The 17,035-nt window shown below is 42.3% G+C and overlaps 1 protein-coding gene across 4 annotated transcripts in view; it reads right to left on the bottom strand.

The window, feature by feature from the left end:
• Positions 1-17,035, bottom strand: part of zranb3 (zinc finger, RAN-binding domain containing 3) — a 135,743-nt gene that overhangs the window by 3,095 nt on the left and 115,613 nt on the right. For all 4 annotated transcript variants that reach the window (XM_059647428.1, XM_059647429.1, XM_048534524.2 and 1 more), the window contains exons 14-18: positions 11,450-11,551; positions 8,994-9,136; positions 8,292-8,441; positions 6,940-7,336; positions 3,833-3,964 (exon numbers count right to left, since the gene is read on the bottom strand). In XM_059647428.1, the coding sequence (XP_059503411.1) occupies positions 3,833-3,964; positions 6,940-7,336; positions 8,292-8,441; positions 8,994-9,136; positions 11,450-11,551 (924 nt within the window). The remainder of the gene's footprint in view (positions 1-3,832; positions 3,965-6,939; positions 7,337-8,291; positions 8,442-8,993; positions 9,137-11,449; positions 11,552-17,035) is intronic.

A 17,035-nucleotide genomic window follows, 5' to 3' on the forward strand; every position in this document is an offset into this window, starting at 1 on the left:
GAAGCCACACCGGGTGCAATGAATACAATATACCACATTGGCAGATGTGCAAGTGAACATCTGTTTGACATGGAAGGTCATGTTGGGGCCTGGGGATGGGGGTGAGGGAGGAGGTGTGGGGGCAAGTGTAGCACTTCCTGCTGTTGCAGGGGAAGGTGCCGGGTGTGGTGGGGTTGGATGGGAGTGTGGACCGGACAAGGGAGTCGTGGAGACAGTGGTTTCTTCGGAAGGCAGACAAGGGTGGGGATGGAAAAATGGCTTGGGTGGTGGGGTCGGATTGTAGATGGCGGAAGTGTCGGAGGATGATACGTTGTATCCGGAGGTTGGTGGAGTGGTATGTGAGGATGAGGGGGATCCTCTGGGGGCGGTTGTGGCGGGGGCGGGGTGTGAGGGATGTGTTGCGGGAAATGCGGATGATGCGGTCAAGGGCTTGACCACTGCGGGGCGAAGGTTGTAGTCCTGGAAGAACGTGGACATCTGGGATGTGCGAGAGTGGAATGCCTCATCCTGGGAGCAGATGCGGCGGAGGCGGAGGAATTGGGAATAGGGGATGGAATTTTTGCAGGAGGGTGGGTGGGAGGTGTATTCTAGGTAGCTATGGGAGTCAGTGGGCTTGAAATGGACATCAGTTTCTAGGTGGTTACCCGAGATGGAGACTGAGACGTCCAGGAAGGTGAGGGATGACATCAGCTTTTGTGCTCCTGAGATGCTGCTTGGCCTGCTGTGTTCATCCAGCTCCACACTTTGTTATCTTGGATTCTCCAGCATCTGCAGTTCCCATCAGTGTTGAGCTTATACAGTTAATAGTAGGGCCCTGGGGAGTATTGCCAAATAAACAGACCTAGGGCTGCAGGTGCATAGTTCCTTGAAAGTAGAGTTGCAGGAAGACAGGATGGTGAAAATGGTTTTGGGACACATACTTTCAGTTGTCAGAACATTGACCAGAGGAGTTGGGATTTCATGTTGCAACTGTACGGGTCATTTGTAAGGCCATGTTTAGAATACTGTGGACAATTCTGGTCACTATTCTATAGGAAGATGTTGTTAAACTTGACAGTGTGCAGCAAAGATTTACAAAGGATATCGCCAGGACTAGAAGGTTTGAGTTCTCGGGAGAAGTTGAATAGGCTAGAACTTGTTTCCCTGTTATCTTGGAGGCTGAGTGGTGGTCTTATAGACATTTATAAAATCATCAGGGGCATAGATAGGGTGAATAATCAAGGTCTTTTCCCCAAGAGTAGGGGAGTCCAAAACTAGAGGTAAAGATTTAAAAGGGACCTAAAGTGCAACTTTTTCTTGCAGAGGGTGGTGCATGTATGGAACAAGCTTCCAGAGAAGTGATGGAGGTGCACAGTTTAAAAGACATCTGGATGGGTGTAATAATAGGAATAGTTCAGAGGAATATGGGCCAAATGGGATGACGTCAGATTGGGATGTCTGGTCAGCCTGAGCAAGTTACTCTGAATAACGTACGATTGATTATACTGGCATTTTTGGACTCTAGGTGAGGCCAGTAGTGAAAGATATTGCCAGAAGCAGAGGCTTCAGTTAGGAGGGCTTTACCAGCCTGGTTTCTGTTCAAGCCATGATGTTGAATGGACAGGGAAGAATTCAGTAGACCAGCTCCCATGACATGTTGAGTCAGAAGGCTGGGAGGATAAGGATGTGCATTTGGGGGTTAATGTTTCAAAGAGTCAAAAAACAATGCCATGATCAATACAAGAGATGAGCAAGTCAAAGTACATTGAAGCTTAGGACATGAATCTGGTAGCTTGTAGACTGGGAACCATACAAAATGATAAGGAAAGCTGCCATATTGTTACTAAAAGCTAATTTTATGACTTGTGCCCTTTTGGGGTGGGGTAAGATATTTCCCATCCCGAAGTGGTCTTGTTTATATGTGATAGGGACCGGCAATAAATATTGCCATGCCTTGTCAATACTGTTCATATCCCAAGAATGAACAAAGTCAACTACTCATCTCAATGTAGAATTTCTGATTGTCTCAGGCATTTTTAAATTGCAAATTCACTATTTCTGTCATGTTTTGTGCAGAATCTTTGATCTCATCAGTAGCCTTTGGGTTGTGTGCAAAAACAGCCTGGTCACCGTTAGTTAAAATACGAAGCAAAGAAATGTCATATTTGCAACTGCATATGTGTAAACTGCAGTCTCTACTGGTTAGAAGGACAGGGCAACAGATGAAAGGGAATACCCAATCCAAGTCACCTTGCAAATAACACACCATTCTGATTTGGAATGTCATCATCCCTTTTATGTCACTGGGTCAAAATCCTGGAGCACCCTCCCTAACACCACCAAGTACTCCAGTCAATCAAAAAGGCAGCTCACTACCATCTTCTCAGGGGCAATCAGGGATGGGAGTAACATGAATTTATGATCGAATTGGCAAGCCACACCTGAAATTTCATGTTAACCTATTTTTGCTGAAATTTCCTACCAATCTCATCAGTTTATGTCACAATAAAAAATGGACAGTAATATTTGTAAGTCAGCTTGAACAGTCAGGGTCCAAGGAAAATTACGAACTCACAGCAAGAAAATGTGTCAACTTGAGTGTCAGCCTATATGTTATTCATACACATTAGCATGGCAGTAGATTCCACTGGCATTTTTTTTGTTTCATCAGCACAATCTTGGTGAAACCAACACAAAGATAGCACAATGTTAAATACTAGTTATCTGCATGGAAATCTTAAACTGTTACATTACCAGTGTAATTTTTGCCCAGTTTTCCACATTCTTATTACATACAGAGTAGAAACTGAACATATGAAAAAGAAGAATAGTGTAGATACTGTATGATCTGCTCTGTATTTCCAGGATTTTGTTATTATTTTGGAAGCTTATCTTGAAGAATGTGATTGTGAATGATTTTCAATGTTTAATGTGATTTATAATAAAGCCTATAAAACTGTTGGTGGCATGGTGGCTCAGTGGTTAGCACTGCAGCCTCACAGCGCCAGGGACCCGGGTTCAATTCCAGCCTCGGGTAACTGTCTATGTGGAGTTTGCACATTCTCCCCATGTCTGCGTGGGTTTCCTCCAGGTGCTTCGGTTTCCTCCCACAGTCCAAAGATGTGCAGGTTAGGTGGATCGACAAGCCAAATTGCCCGTAGTGTTCAGGGGTGTATGGGTTATAGGGGGATGGGTCTGGGTGGGATGCTCCAAGGGGCAGTGTGGACTTGTTGGGCTGAAGGGTCTGTTTCCACACTGTAGGGAATCTAATCGAATCTAAATGGAACTTGGAGATATCCATTAGGATAAAAAGTTCAATACCCCCAAAAAATTCCCAAAAACAATACTTTTTCTTGCTCCACCTAATGCCTTAATCTTAATTTTACATATTGGTTCTAATATTGTCGCAGGAAATCAAAACGAATAGCTTTTTAATTGTTGTTTGAGGGAAGGGTGGGGAAAACAGTATTAACACTCATTATTTAAATTACATGGCATCACCACAATAGCTGCTTTCTAGTCTAAGGACAAAATAAATCTGATTGGATTGTGGATGACATCTGATATTTATTATTATTTCCTATGGCACCTGGTAGGTGGATGGAGTGCAAATGATAATGCTTAAGTGCAGCTTAGTACTGTAAGCCGGTGCTTATATTACATAGTACCATCTTAATAAGGCACAATATTTACATGTCATGTAACAAGAATATTTTGACTGACACAGTTCTTTGTTTTTATTATCAATCATGACAGTCAAAAACTTGAGAAACAGGTGATAATTTTAAAAATACTATTGTGGGAAAGAAATGTGTCATCAACCATCAGATTAAAGCTAGACCAGTTTACTAACCTCTTTATGACAGACAGTACAGAGTGTCTGTAGGTTTTCAAGGGAGCATTGTCCTCCTCCACCAAAAACTGGTCTGATATGGTCCACTTGCCAGAACTGTCCCTCAGTTGGATTCCAAATCATGTCATTCAACTGAAACCAATGGATTATCAAAAAAAAAGTTTTTTCCACAGTCCAAAACTTAAGTAAATGTATCCTATTTCAGCAAAAATCACATTTTAAAATGAATTTTAATGCCACAACAAGTTATTGAAGAATTAACTTAAACTATTTGCAAATAAAGCTACTTTAAATGAAAGGGAACATGTTCAATAATAGCATTTTCTTTGAGGAAATTATGTTGTCGTAATTTGACTATTCCTGCACAAACATTGCTGTAGAAACTAGGTCATGATTCATGTGTGGGCTATATAGGGGCTTTGTGCAATTTCCCGCATTAGTGTTAGAGAATTAAATTATTTCAATGTATTAAAATACTCATGGCACTTCATAGGAAGACACTGATCCACTCCAGTAAATATAGGATCACATGGTAAAAAGCTTCTTCAAATGTGGACTTTAAAAAGGAAGAAAGGCCAGCAGAGAAGTTTAAAGAGGTAATTCTAGAACTGAGGAACCTCAGCAGAAATTATAGCTATCAATGTGGAGCCATTTCAGTTGTACTCAGGGCCAGACTTGTAGGTGCAGGGATATCATGGAAAGTTGAGGAGTGGAAGAACGAAGTCATGGAGGGACTTGCAAGTCTCTCCTGGGGATTTTAAAGTCAAGGTATTACTTAACCAAGAACTAATGGAGGTCAGAGTGCATTGGTGATGAATGAATAGTATTCGATGTGATAAAGTCCACGGGACGGATTGAGACGGTGGTTAAATGAAGGAACTTCTGTGAGCACCAAAGTCATTAATTATTAGCAATGCCAAAAATCAATGAGCAAAGTTTCTGTCTGTTATCTTTTACCGGATGTTGGAAAAATGGCTAAGTTTAGGGACAGCAGACGAGTCAAATAAGGCAATGCTGACGTACAGCTACGTGTTGTCAGTATACATGTAAAAAATGGATGCAGTGTTTTCACATGATAGCACATGAGATACAGCATGTAGGTGGACCACAGCTATTTATAATCCATAGTAACAATAGATAAAGTGACAACAAGTGCTGTTATCATTAGCAAATCTGGATACAAAGCTTGGTAGGAATGCAAGCTGTGAAGAGAACATAAAGGCTGCAAACAGATATAGGCAGGTTAAGTGAGGGGGCAGCAAAGTGATCGACTGAGTACTTTTGAATATAGAAGCAGGTGTAGACTATTCAGCTCTGCACTGCCTCTGCCATTCTCGATCATGGCTGATCGTCTAAAAAACCACCATATTTCCATACAATCCCATATCCCTTTGTTGCAATTAGTCAATAGAAAACTATTAATCTCTATCTTGGGGTACATAATGACTGAGCTTCCACAGTCCTCTGGGGAAGAGGGTGAAAATGTTTATTCTCATATCAGTCCTAAATGAGTTGCCCTTTATTCTGAGGCTGTATCCCCTGGTTTTAGACCCAAAGCAAAGGGAAATATATCAGCTCAGATTGTAAAATGCCCAGATATAGCAATCTACAGTAACCCAGGCACACAGTGGACTGAGATTTGCTAGGAAATCACAGATTTGGTCAGCAATTGCCCTATTCTGGAGCCCTCTGAAAAGTACCCAATCAAATCAGAGACTTGAGGGCTCCACTGCAGTTAAATAAATAGTTATCCAGGAAGAGTTCAACAATTAAAAACCTCATCCAATTTCTGGTTAATTATGAACCTGCACCCCCTCCCACCCCAAACACAACACATGTCCCCAAATAAACTCATTTGACCCCTGACCTTCCAACCCCCTCCACCTCCCAGAACCTGACACCCAGCTTGTCCCACCCAGCTGACTTAACACCATTTCATCTCCCCATCCAGGGCCCATCGCCCCACCTCCTTCATGCCCCAACTGCCTGCTACTGGACTTGACACCCGACCCCCACAGAACAACGCGTGCATGCACCCTGACCTACCCTAAACATTCCATTACTTAGCTGGCATCCTTCCCACCCTGCACCCTTTTATTCAAACCACACACTTTACATACTCTTTCAAGTAAGCTGTCAAAGTGATTTAAATGTTCAGTCTGATAGATAATCGTAGAATATTGCAACTACTGTTATGCGAAAGCAGGCATGGTTTAACATGCCACCGATCCTGCACTAGAGGGACCTACTGGATCTAAAGCTTGCTGCAAACTTCTAAAGGAGCCTTGATTAGTTTGTGTTGTTTGAAGCTATTTATTAGTATAGAAAAAGAGGAAACACAGTTGTAATCTAACACTGTTTGCCAATCCTTAGAAGAATCAAGCCCATCCTTTCTGCACCAACATTGTCTATGCCTTCAAAAATATAATAAATTTCTCAGATTACTTCTCACTTTTCTAAACTCCAGAAAATGTACGCTCAGTATCCTCAATCGTTCCTCAAAGGAGGTGGTGGCATTGTGTACTGGACTAGAATTTAGAATCCAAATCTAATTTTTTGGGGGAGAATGATTCAAATCACACCACGGCAGCTGGTGAAATTTAAGTGCAATAAAAATCTGGAATTAAAAAGCTAGCCTAATGACAACCATGGAACCACTGTCAATAGTAGTAAAAACCTATCCGGTTCATTAATGTGCTTATGAGAGTGAGGGAGTGAGAAAGAGGTTACTCATTTCAGGGTGGTGAAAATCTTCGGCTTGAATACCCGATCCAATTGCAAAGGATTATCAACTCCAAGTGGAAGATCAAAACAACTGCACAAGTTACAAATCTTTCTCCTCAGTTTTAGAAGCCCCAAACAATGACTGAAAAGTCTGACAGAAGAAACACCACAGCAAATAGGTTTCACAAGGTAGATGGGCAGCCGACAGGAAGGCACACTTGGCAATGGTACAGGCAGGGGTATGAAATTAAACTCAATGCAGAAACATTTTGTTTTATCTAGTCCTGAATATAATTTGTTTTACAATAAAATGCAGGACAAGCAAACACTGCAAATTAATTTTACGTGAAGTAAAACAAATTAACTTGAATTCTTGCAGTTACCTGATCGAGGGAAAGCTGTGACAGCCATGTATTTTCAAGTAGCTCTTTCCGGTGGGTTCTCTGCGTATCATGGACACGAAGAAACAACTGCTGTGCATCGAGGCCACATTGCTGGCAGATTCCATGCTCAGCTTCAAAAACCTTTGATCTCATGTAACATCGATTGGATCGAACCAAAAAATCTTCCTGACATTTTTGGGAGCAATATCGTGTATCCCAAGCTGTAGATTTATGATACTTGCTGACCTGGGTTGTTGGCTGTTGACAAGCAAGACATAGAGGGTTTCCTCCTTCATTCACAGCTTGTACATAGCCAGCTTCCAAAGAAATGCCAGCTACTTCATCAGTTAAAGAAGTCCTGTTGCAGATTTTATTTTCGATGCTTTCGCTTACGTTGCTGAAAGAAGGACAAGTACAAATGATATGCACATATTTTTAAGAATGAGTCAAAAATGTATTCCATCTTTAAAGTGAGCTAGCTCTTTGTAAACATGACTGTTCTAAAATGTATTAATCTTCTGTGCTCAAATCTGATTCTAAGTCATGAGATGCTCTGATACCTATTAAATTGATAACTGTTTCTGGCTCATTCTGCAGGCAATGGTACGTCAATATGTTGTTACTGCATTTATACTTCGTAGTTTAAATTTTACAATGTTAAGCGAACATTACAAATTTCAAATGTTCAAGCAATTTCTTTTAAGTACAATTGCATGATTTTGATAATCATTGCATACTGGATCATCTGTAGAGGCTCAGTATGAACACTTCAATCATATTTACAACTCAAATTAAATAATTACATTTGGTGGATTGCAACAATATTTCAAAGTGAATATTTTCAGAAAACTGGTAGAAAGCTCACTGCAGCAATGATACATTTCAGCCTGAAAACACCAGTGAAAAATACCTGATGATCATTCAACAGTGCAACTAATTCCTGCAACAGTAAATGAAGCATGTAATATAAACTTCCAACAATTAGTATTACTCAAAAGACAAAAAGAAGCTAAATTGAGATTTTTAAGACAAGAAAAGCCAGTGGTTGAATAGGCAAATGTCTGATATCGCACAACAATTTAATGCATGTTTGTAATAAAAAATTTTGCAGTTAGTTTTATGGTGTTACAAAATGCCACTTTGTTTAGTTGTTGTATTAACAACATCAATTATATCTGATTCAGTTTTTATATAAGCAATTATTCCCTTAAAATGAAGTGCCTTTCTGGCAAATTTTTTGGTTATTTCTTCAGTGGTGAAATGCTACCCAAGAACTGTACCATTTGTAAAATGAACCACTTCCATCTCTCAATGGTACATCATCTAGTAAACAGGAAACCATAGACACATACTTGTTCAGATTTTCCTCACTTGGTTGATTGGAAGTTTTGATTTTAGTCTTGCCCTGAAATGTATTCACTCTTGCTATTACTCGCACAGTTCCTCCTTCACTTTGTGCCTTATTTAGAGATACAGCAGCTACATCATCTTTTGTTATAAATCTAAATAAAAGAAATATTTCATGCAGGTTTTCAGTAAGGCATTTCATTTTATTATTGGAAAATAAGGAAGAAACATTAAAGTAAACAAACTAAAGCAAATATATTTAAACATCTTCAGCTTTCACCTCTTTTTAACATTTCATTTAAAAAATTTAGTGGATAAGAACTCAGGAAGATTAGAAAGTGAAATAATCCAAGGACCGGACAGTCACCAAAACCGCAGCATTAATCTCTTAAGTTAAAAACTAAAAAAAAACTGCAGATACTGTAAATTAGAAACAAAAACAGAGCTGAGCAAGGGTCACTCAGCCCAAAATATTAACTTGGATTTCTTTCCAGAGGTGCTGCCAGATCTGCTGAGCTTTTCCAGCAATTTCGTTTTTTGTTTGAGCATTAATGTCCTTCACTGAGAAGGGACTACCATTTTAAATTCATAAAGTGTGCTACATCATGTACAAAGTAAATTGTACAAACTTCATATTCTGACATCTTTGTTTCCATCTTAAATAACTATGGTGTCACACCATTAGGAGCATTCTAGTAAAATCTTACCGTTTTGTACAGCTTTGTCTATGTTGGCCTTTTAATATGTTTTCTAACACAAGAATAGGACTGTGGAACATCTGACCACTCTTCCTAATTATTCTTTGCTTCATTGTAGACAAGCTGAGCCATTCTCGTACAAAACGCAGAAGCTGGAAATTCAATTTTAAAAAAAGTCATGGGGTCAAGATGCGGATTTATGCAGAGCTGGAGGTAAAGAAACTGTTATAATGGCAGATTCAGTTCAGTGGTATATATAACCTCTGCGCCAATCCACTTGGACCCCACTCCCCCCACATACATTACCCTGACCCAGCCAATCCAACAGCCCAGGACATACTGTGCATTCCTCGTTCATCTAACAACTTACATCTGTAGCTTCTTAAAGAGACATTGGAACTTTAAATCCTGGAAAGAAGCAGATGCTATTGTGTTAAAAGGGGCACATTATTTGGTTTCCAGAACTTACCATACAAGTTTTGGAAGTCTCCCGCAGTAAGGGCACTCTATGCTCCTTACGAGGCTCAAATCAGAATTTTAAGCCAGAAATGTGAAGCATCAAGGACAAAGTAAGTTTAGGAGTAGAATGGCAATCTGACTGTGACTGGCAGTCCCCAGAAGATTTGGTCCAATTTCAGCTAAAATTAACTAGTGATTCAATATGCAACTGTTAGCACCATTTTCAACTGAAAATATCTTTAAGTATTTTCAAACATTCAGGCTGATAAGCAAAAATGATAAGCCAATGCTTGCTGGATGTATTCATGATTCAGAAGATTGTGGATTCAAGTTTGAGCTCAGAAACATGAGTGCATAATCCAGGCTAACACTGTAGTGCTGTCTTTTGAATGTGATATTAAATTAAGGCCTAGACTGCCTATTCAGATTAACATGATATCACAGTAGAATATTTAAATGAGGGAATTTTCCTGATTTTCTGCTCTGTTATTAATCCACAAGAACAGATTACATGGTCATTATGAATAACATTATTATAAATGGAGATGTTTGCTGATGATTACACAATGTTCAGCACCATCTATCACTTCTCAGATGCTGAAGTTGTCCATATCCAAATGCATTAATAATATCCAGATTTGGGCTGAAAACTGGCAGAGGGAAAAAAAAATCAGGATAACATTTAGCTTTGGGCTGATTTGACATACAAGACTTGTGTTCACATTTGCGGCAATAACTGTCTGCCACAAGACAGTTTCCAACAACGTCCCTGGACATTTAGTTTTATTTCCATTGCTGAATTTCCCACTATCAACGTCCTGAGAGGTATCATTAACCAGATGCAAAATGGACCAGCCACATAAATACTATGCATGTAACCGCAGGTCAGCGTCTGGGAAGTCCTGACTCCTCACAGCCTGCCTGCCACCTACAGGGCATGATTCAGGAGTATGATGGAATACTCTCCATTTGTCTGGATGGGTGCAGCTCTAAGAACACTCAAGAAGCTCAATAATATCCAGGTCAAAGCAACCTGCTTAACTGGTGCTCCATTTAACACTTACAACATTCACTCCCTCTGACACAGTTGCAGCAGCATATGCAATCTACGAGATGCACTGCAACAGCTCAAAAGGGTCCTTCCCTCTGGAGGTTAAGGACAGCAGATGCATGAGAACACCACTTTTTGTACATTTTCCCTCCAAAATCCACACAATCCTGCTTGGGAAATCTTGCTGCCCCTTTGCTGTCACCATGTCAAAATCCTGGAGCTCCCTTCATAGCACTGTGGATGCACTTATATGAAATGCAGTAGTTCAAAAAGGCTGCTCACCATTTTCTCACAACAATACATGTTAATGAAAGATGCAATGCTCACATGCTGCAAATGATTTTCCTGATACTTTGAAAGCTAAGTAAATGCAAATTCTTTCCATTTGTTAGGAGTATTCAGCTACAATTGTTTATAACATTTACCACACTTTAGTAACATTCTTGCAATTCAATAGTTAATTATTTAATAATTTAAAAATTCATTCATGGGGCGAGGGAGTAGCTGGCAAGGGCAGCATTAAATGCCCACTCTTACTTGCCCTTGACAATATTCCAGGAAGAGGCCTACGTGAACGTCTGCAATCCATGTAGTGTAGGTGCACCCACAATGCTGTTAGCTAAGTGGCTTCAAAATTCTGACACAGCAACAATGAGGGAATTAATTAATTTGTAAGTAACTTTGTTTCCACGTGTCTGTGGAATATTGCATCATACTTAAACTTGCGCAGTATTTCCGGCAGTTTAAGGAAGTGTACTTTGTCAAACTCAATTTTATTTACACACTTGTACAAGCATTTCACACTCAAAACAAGGAATGAGATTCAGACTGCAGACAAGTTACTTTTATACGTTACAGGATTCTAACAGTACCCAACATACAAAATAATGCATCTTAAACAAAAAAGTCTACAAATATATTCTATTTTGTTTCATAAAATTTAACAACGACTTACCACAGCACGATTTTCTTTCCGGTCAAAGAACGGTGGCAAATCCTCCCAGTTTTCTGACTTCACATCCAAAGGAATAAAATTGCAGTTTAAAGGTTCTCTCTCCTAATAATACACAAATAGTGGAAACCACACACCTGAATGCTTCAGTACCACACATTAGTTTCAATGCCAATGAAAATAACATGCTTCCCATAAAATACAGTAGAAATAAGTACACTGAAAGTTGTAGGAACAACACCACTTCAGCACAAAGCAATTGAATGAAAATGTAATCTACAAACTTAACAGTTCAAACTAAAACTTAGTTCAAGATCATATCAAAGCAGTAAAGTAACATTATAAGAGATAATGGGAACTGCAGATGCTGGAGAATCAGAGATAACAAAAGTGTGGAGCTGGATGAACACAGCAGGCCAAGCAGCATCTCAGGAGCACAAAGGCTGACGTTTCGGGTCTAGACCCTTCATCAGAAAAGAATGGGATGGGGAGAGGGTTCTGAAATAAATAGGGAGAGAGGGGGAGTGGATCAAAGGTGGATAGAGGAGAAGATAGGTGGAGAGGAGACAGTCAAGTTAAAGGGGCAGGGATGGAGCCTGTAGAGGTGAGTAGAGGTGGGGAGTTAGGGAGGAGCTGGGTCAGTCCGGGGAGGACGGACAGATCAAGGGGGTGGGATGAGGTTCGTAGGTCGGAAATGGAGGTGTGACTTGAGGTGGGAGGAGGGGATAGGTGAGAGGAAGAACAGGTTCGGGAAGCAGGGACGAACTGGGCTGGTTTTGGGATGCAGTGGGAGGAGGGGAAGATTTTGAAGCTTATGAAATCCATATTGATACCATTGGGCTGCAGGGTTCCCAAGCAGAATATGAGTTGCTGTTCCTGTAACCTTCGAGTGGCATCATTGTGGCACTGCACGAGGCCCAGGATGGACATGTTGTCTAAGGAATGTGAGGGGGAGTTGAAATGGTTCGCTGCTGGGAGGTGCAGTCATTTATTGCGAATCAAGCGTAGGTGTTCTGCAAAGCGGTCCCCAAGCCTCCGCGTGGTCTCCCCAATGTACAGGTAGCCACACCGGGTACAGTGGATACAGTATATCACATTGGCAGATGTGCAGGTGAACATCTGCTTGATGTGGAAAGTCTTCTTGGGGCCTGGGTTGGCGGTGGGGGGGTAAGGTGTGGGGGGCAGGTGTAGCACTTCCTGCGGTTGCAGGGGAAGGTGCCAGGTTTGGGGGGCGGCAGAGGGGGAAAGTTGCGGTCCTTGAAGAACAAGGACATCCGGGATATACGGGAGTGGAATGCCTCATCCTGGGAGCAGATGCAGCATAGGCGAAGGAATTGGGAATAGGGGATGGAAATTTTGCAGGAAGGTGGGTGGGAGGAGGTGTATTCTAGGTAGCTGTGGGAGTCCATGGGTTTGAAATGGATATCGGTTTCTAGGTGGTTGCCTGAGATGGAGACAGAGAGGTCCAGGAAGGTGAGGGATGTGTTAAGAGATGGTCCAGGTGAACTTGAGGTTGGGGTGGAAGGTGTTGGTGAAGTTGATGAACTGTTCGAGTTCCTCTTGGGAGCACGAGGCGGCGCTGATACAGTCATCAATGTAACAGAGGAAAAGGTGAGATTTGGGGCCAGTGTAGGTACGGAAAAGGGACTGTTCCACATAACCTACAAAGAGGCAAGCATAGCTTGGGCCCATGCGGGCGCCCATGGCCACCCCCTTTGTCTGTAGGAAGTGGGAGAAATCGAAAGAGAAGTTGTTGAGTGTGAGGAAGAGTTCAGCTAGGCAGATGAGGGTGTCGGTGGAGGGGTCTGGTCAGGCCTGCGAGACAGGAAGAAGCGGACGGCCTTTAGGCCATCTGGGGAATGCAGGTGTACAGCGAATGGACGTCTATGGTGAAAATGAGGTGTTGGAGGCCGGGCATTTAGAAGTTCTGGAGGAGGTGGAGGGCGTGGGTGGTGTCACGGACGTAGGTGGGGAGTTTCTGGACCAATGGGGAGAAAATGGAGTCCAGATAGGTGGAGATGAGTTCGGTGGGGCAGGAGCAGGCGGAGACAATATGTCAACCAGGGCAGGCGGGTTTGTGGATTTTGGGAAGGAGATAGAAGTGGATGGTGCGGGGTTGGGGAACAATGAGATTCGAGGCTGTGGGTGGGGGGGTCACATGAGGCGATGAGGTTGTGAATGGTTTGGGAGATGATGGTTTGGTGCTTGGGGGTGGGGTCCTGTTCCAGGGGGCAGTAGGAAGTGGTGTCGGAGAGTTGGCGTCTGGCCTCAGCAATGTATACGTCAGTGCACCATACAACTGCGCCTCCCATGTCTGCGGGTTTGATGGTGAGGTTGGGGTTGGAGCAGAGGATGCGGAGGGCTGCACGTTCCGCAGGGGAGAGGTTGGAGTGGGTGAGAGGTTGAGGCGGTTCACGTCACGACAGCAGTTGGAGATGAAGAGGTCGAGGGAGGGTAGGAGGCCTGGGGGTGGTGTCCAGGAGGAGGACTTGTGTTGGAGGTGGGTGAAGGGGTCTGTGGAGGGAGGGTTAGGCGCCCAGTTAGAAAAATAGGCGTAGAGGTGGAGGCGGCGGAAAAACTGCTCAAAGTCCAAACGTGACTGGTATTCATTGATGTGTGGGTGGCGGGGGACAAAGGTGAACCCCTTACTGGGGACTGACAGTGCTCTTCATTGACAACATGCCAGAACTGCACCTGGCAATGCTAATGTTTCCTACTCTGTTTTAAATGGTCACACCTCTTTGTTTTTAAACTTGACGCCTCGCTCTAGTTTGGTCTCACCTATGTAATTGAAAAGGGGCGGCACGGTAGCTCAGTGGTTAGCACTGCAGCCTCACAGCACCAGGGGCCCAGGTTCGATTCCAGCCTCGGGCAACTGTCTGTGTGGAGTTTGCACATTCTCCCTGTGTCTGAGTGGTTTCCTCTGGGTGCTCCAGTTTCCTCCCACAGTCCAAAGATGTGCAGGCTAGGTGGATCGGCCATACTAAATTGCCCATAGTGTTTGGGGTGTGTGGGTTATAGGGGGATGGGTCTGGGTGGGAAGCTTCAAGGGGAGGTGTGAACTTGTTGGGCCAAAGGGCCTGTTCCCACACTGTAGGGAATCTAATAAAATTAACTTCCCTACTCTTGCTTGCCTTGCCTCTCGCAATGAACCATAACATTCTATTAGCTTTCCGGATTTCTTTTTCTACCTGCATGCTAACCTGTGATTCATGGACTAGGACACACAAATCTGTCAACATCCTCTCACCATTTCGATAATGTGCTTTTTCAGTCTTTCTTCCAAAATGGACAATTTCACACATTATATTGCACTTGCCAGATATTTCCCACTCACTTAACCTATTCATATTCCCTTGTAGAATCCTAATGTCCTGTCGACAACTCATATTCCCAGCTATCTTTGTTTCTTCAGCAAATTTAGCTGGCATACCTTGGAACCTTCCATCCATTTTATTTCATTCATGAACAGCATGAGGGCATCACTGGCTAGGTAATATTTATTGCCATTCCCTTATCGCCCAGAGGGCAGTTCAGAGTGAACTGCATTGCAGTGGGTCTGGAGTTACATCTAGGCCAAATCAGGTAGGAAGACATTAGCAAACCAGATGGACTTTTACGAAATTGATAATGGATTCGTGGTCATCATCAAATTCTTAATTCCCAATTTTTTTTAATTGAATTCAAATTCAACCATCAAGTGTGGCAGGGTTCGAACCCGGGTCTCCGGAACGTTGTCTGGGTCTCTGGATTAACAGTGCAGTGATATCATCACTAGGCCATCGCCTTTTACCATTTATTTTAATTGTAAAACCCTGAAATTCTGCCTAATCCAGTCATAAATGATGGCTTAAAGAAGTAAAAATGTGATGCTACAAACATTCCCACCCTCAATGATCAGTATAAAATATTACAGGATCTGAAACATCATTAGCCAGAAATGCTAAAACAACTCCAAGAAAGTGCTGAAGGTGGAATGCTATGGATTCCAAAAACATTCCAGCTTTGGCACTGAAGGTTTGCATTGAAGAACTAGCTGCATACTTGACCATAATATTTCCAGTGCCGTTACAACATGGACATTTTCTCCCCTTTGACTCATTCACTCTGTTGCCTTATAATCGAGTGTGAAACTCTGGAAATCTTTGACAATAAAAATGTCTAAAATTTGTTTAGCCATCTGTATTACTGTTCCGACCTTTCCTCACCAAACAAGCCAAATCTGGAAGATTTCAACTGTCAAGTTGGACTGTTCTCACCTGCTTCCACATTCCGTGAAAATATCTCTAAAAAATAAATCTACGCTATTTCATTTCGTTTAATTTACACTACTAGAACAAATAGGGGGGGAAAAAAGGGTGAATTAACAGAAACAGGGTACAATGACATAGTTTTGGCGGGAGGGCTGCATGTGCGTTCAGTACGGGAAGATAATAGCATAAAATTTCATTCCATTATTTGTACAATGCATTTCTAGTTGTAGAACAGATTTAACTGTTTTTCAATACATTTGCCATAAGTACTCATTTTGACACAGTGCAAAAACTAAGATGCTTGAGTAAGCAACTTTATATATAGAACATAGAACAGGACAGCACAGTACAGGCCCTTCAGCCCACGATGTTGTGCCAAACTTTTACCTTAATCCTGAGGTCTATCTAACCTCCACACCTACCTTATACTATCATCCATATGCCTAATAGCTACTTAAATGCCCCTAAAAAGGCCGGGTCCACTACCTTGTCAAGCAATGCATTCCACGCCCCGAACACTCTGAGTAAAGAACCTACCTCTGACGTCTCCCCTCTATCTCCGCTCACCTTAAAACTATGCCCTCTCGTAATAGCTACCTCCACCGTAGGAAAAAGTCTCTTGCTGTCCACTATACCCATATCTCTGATCATTTTGTACACCTCTATTAAGTCACCTCTCATCCTTTGTTGTTCTAAAGAGAAAAGCCCCAGCTATCTCAACCTCTCCTCGTAAGACCTTCTATCCATTTCAGGCAATATCCTGGTAAATCTCCTTTGCACCTTTCCCCAACGCCTCCACATCTTTCCTGTAATGAGGCGACCAGAACGGGACAGAAGACCAGATGTCGCCGCACAAGGGTTTTGTATAGCTGGAGCATAACCTCACAGCTCTTGAGCTGAATCCCTTTATTAATGAAATTTAACACACCATACGCCTTCTTTACAACTCTATCCACCTGGGTGGCAGCTTTCAACGAACTGTGAACATGAACCCCAAGATCCTTCTGCTCCTCCACACTGCCAAGAATGTTTCCGTTAACCCTGTATTCTGCTTTCAAGTTTGTCCTTCCAAAATGAATCACCTCACACTTTTAAGGGTTAAACTCCATCTGCCACTTCTCAGCCCAGCTCTGCATCCTATTAATGTCTCTTTGTAACCTAGAACAGCCCTCCGTACTGTCCACAACACGACCCACCTTCGTGTTGTCTGCGAACTTGCTAATCCACCCTTCCACGTCTTCATCCAAATCATTTACAAAACTCACAATTAGAAGAGGACCCAGAACAGATCCATGTGGTAAATCACTCGTAATTGAGCAACATGTTGAATAATTTC

Source organism: Stegostoma tigrinum, chromosome 7 (assembly GCF_030684315.1).
Source record: "Stegostoma tigrinum isolate sSteTig4 chromosome 7, sSteTig4.hap1, whole genome shotgun sequence".
In the NCBI taxonomy this organism is placed as follows: Eukaryota; Metazoa; Chordata; class Chondrichthyes; order Orectolobiformes; family Stegostomatidae; genus Stegostoma; species Stegostoma tigrinum.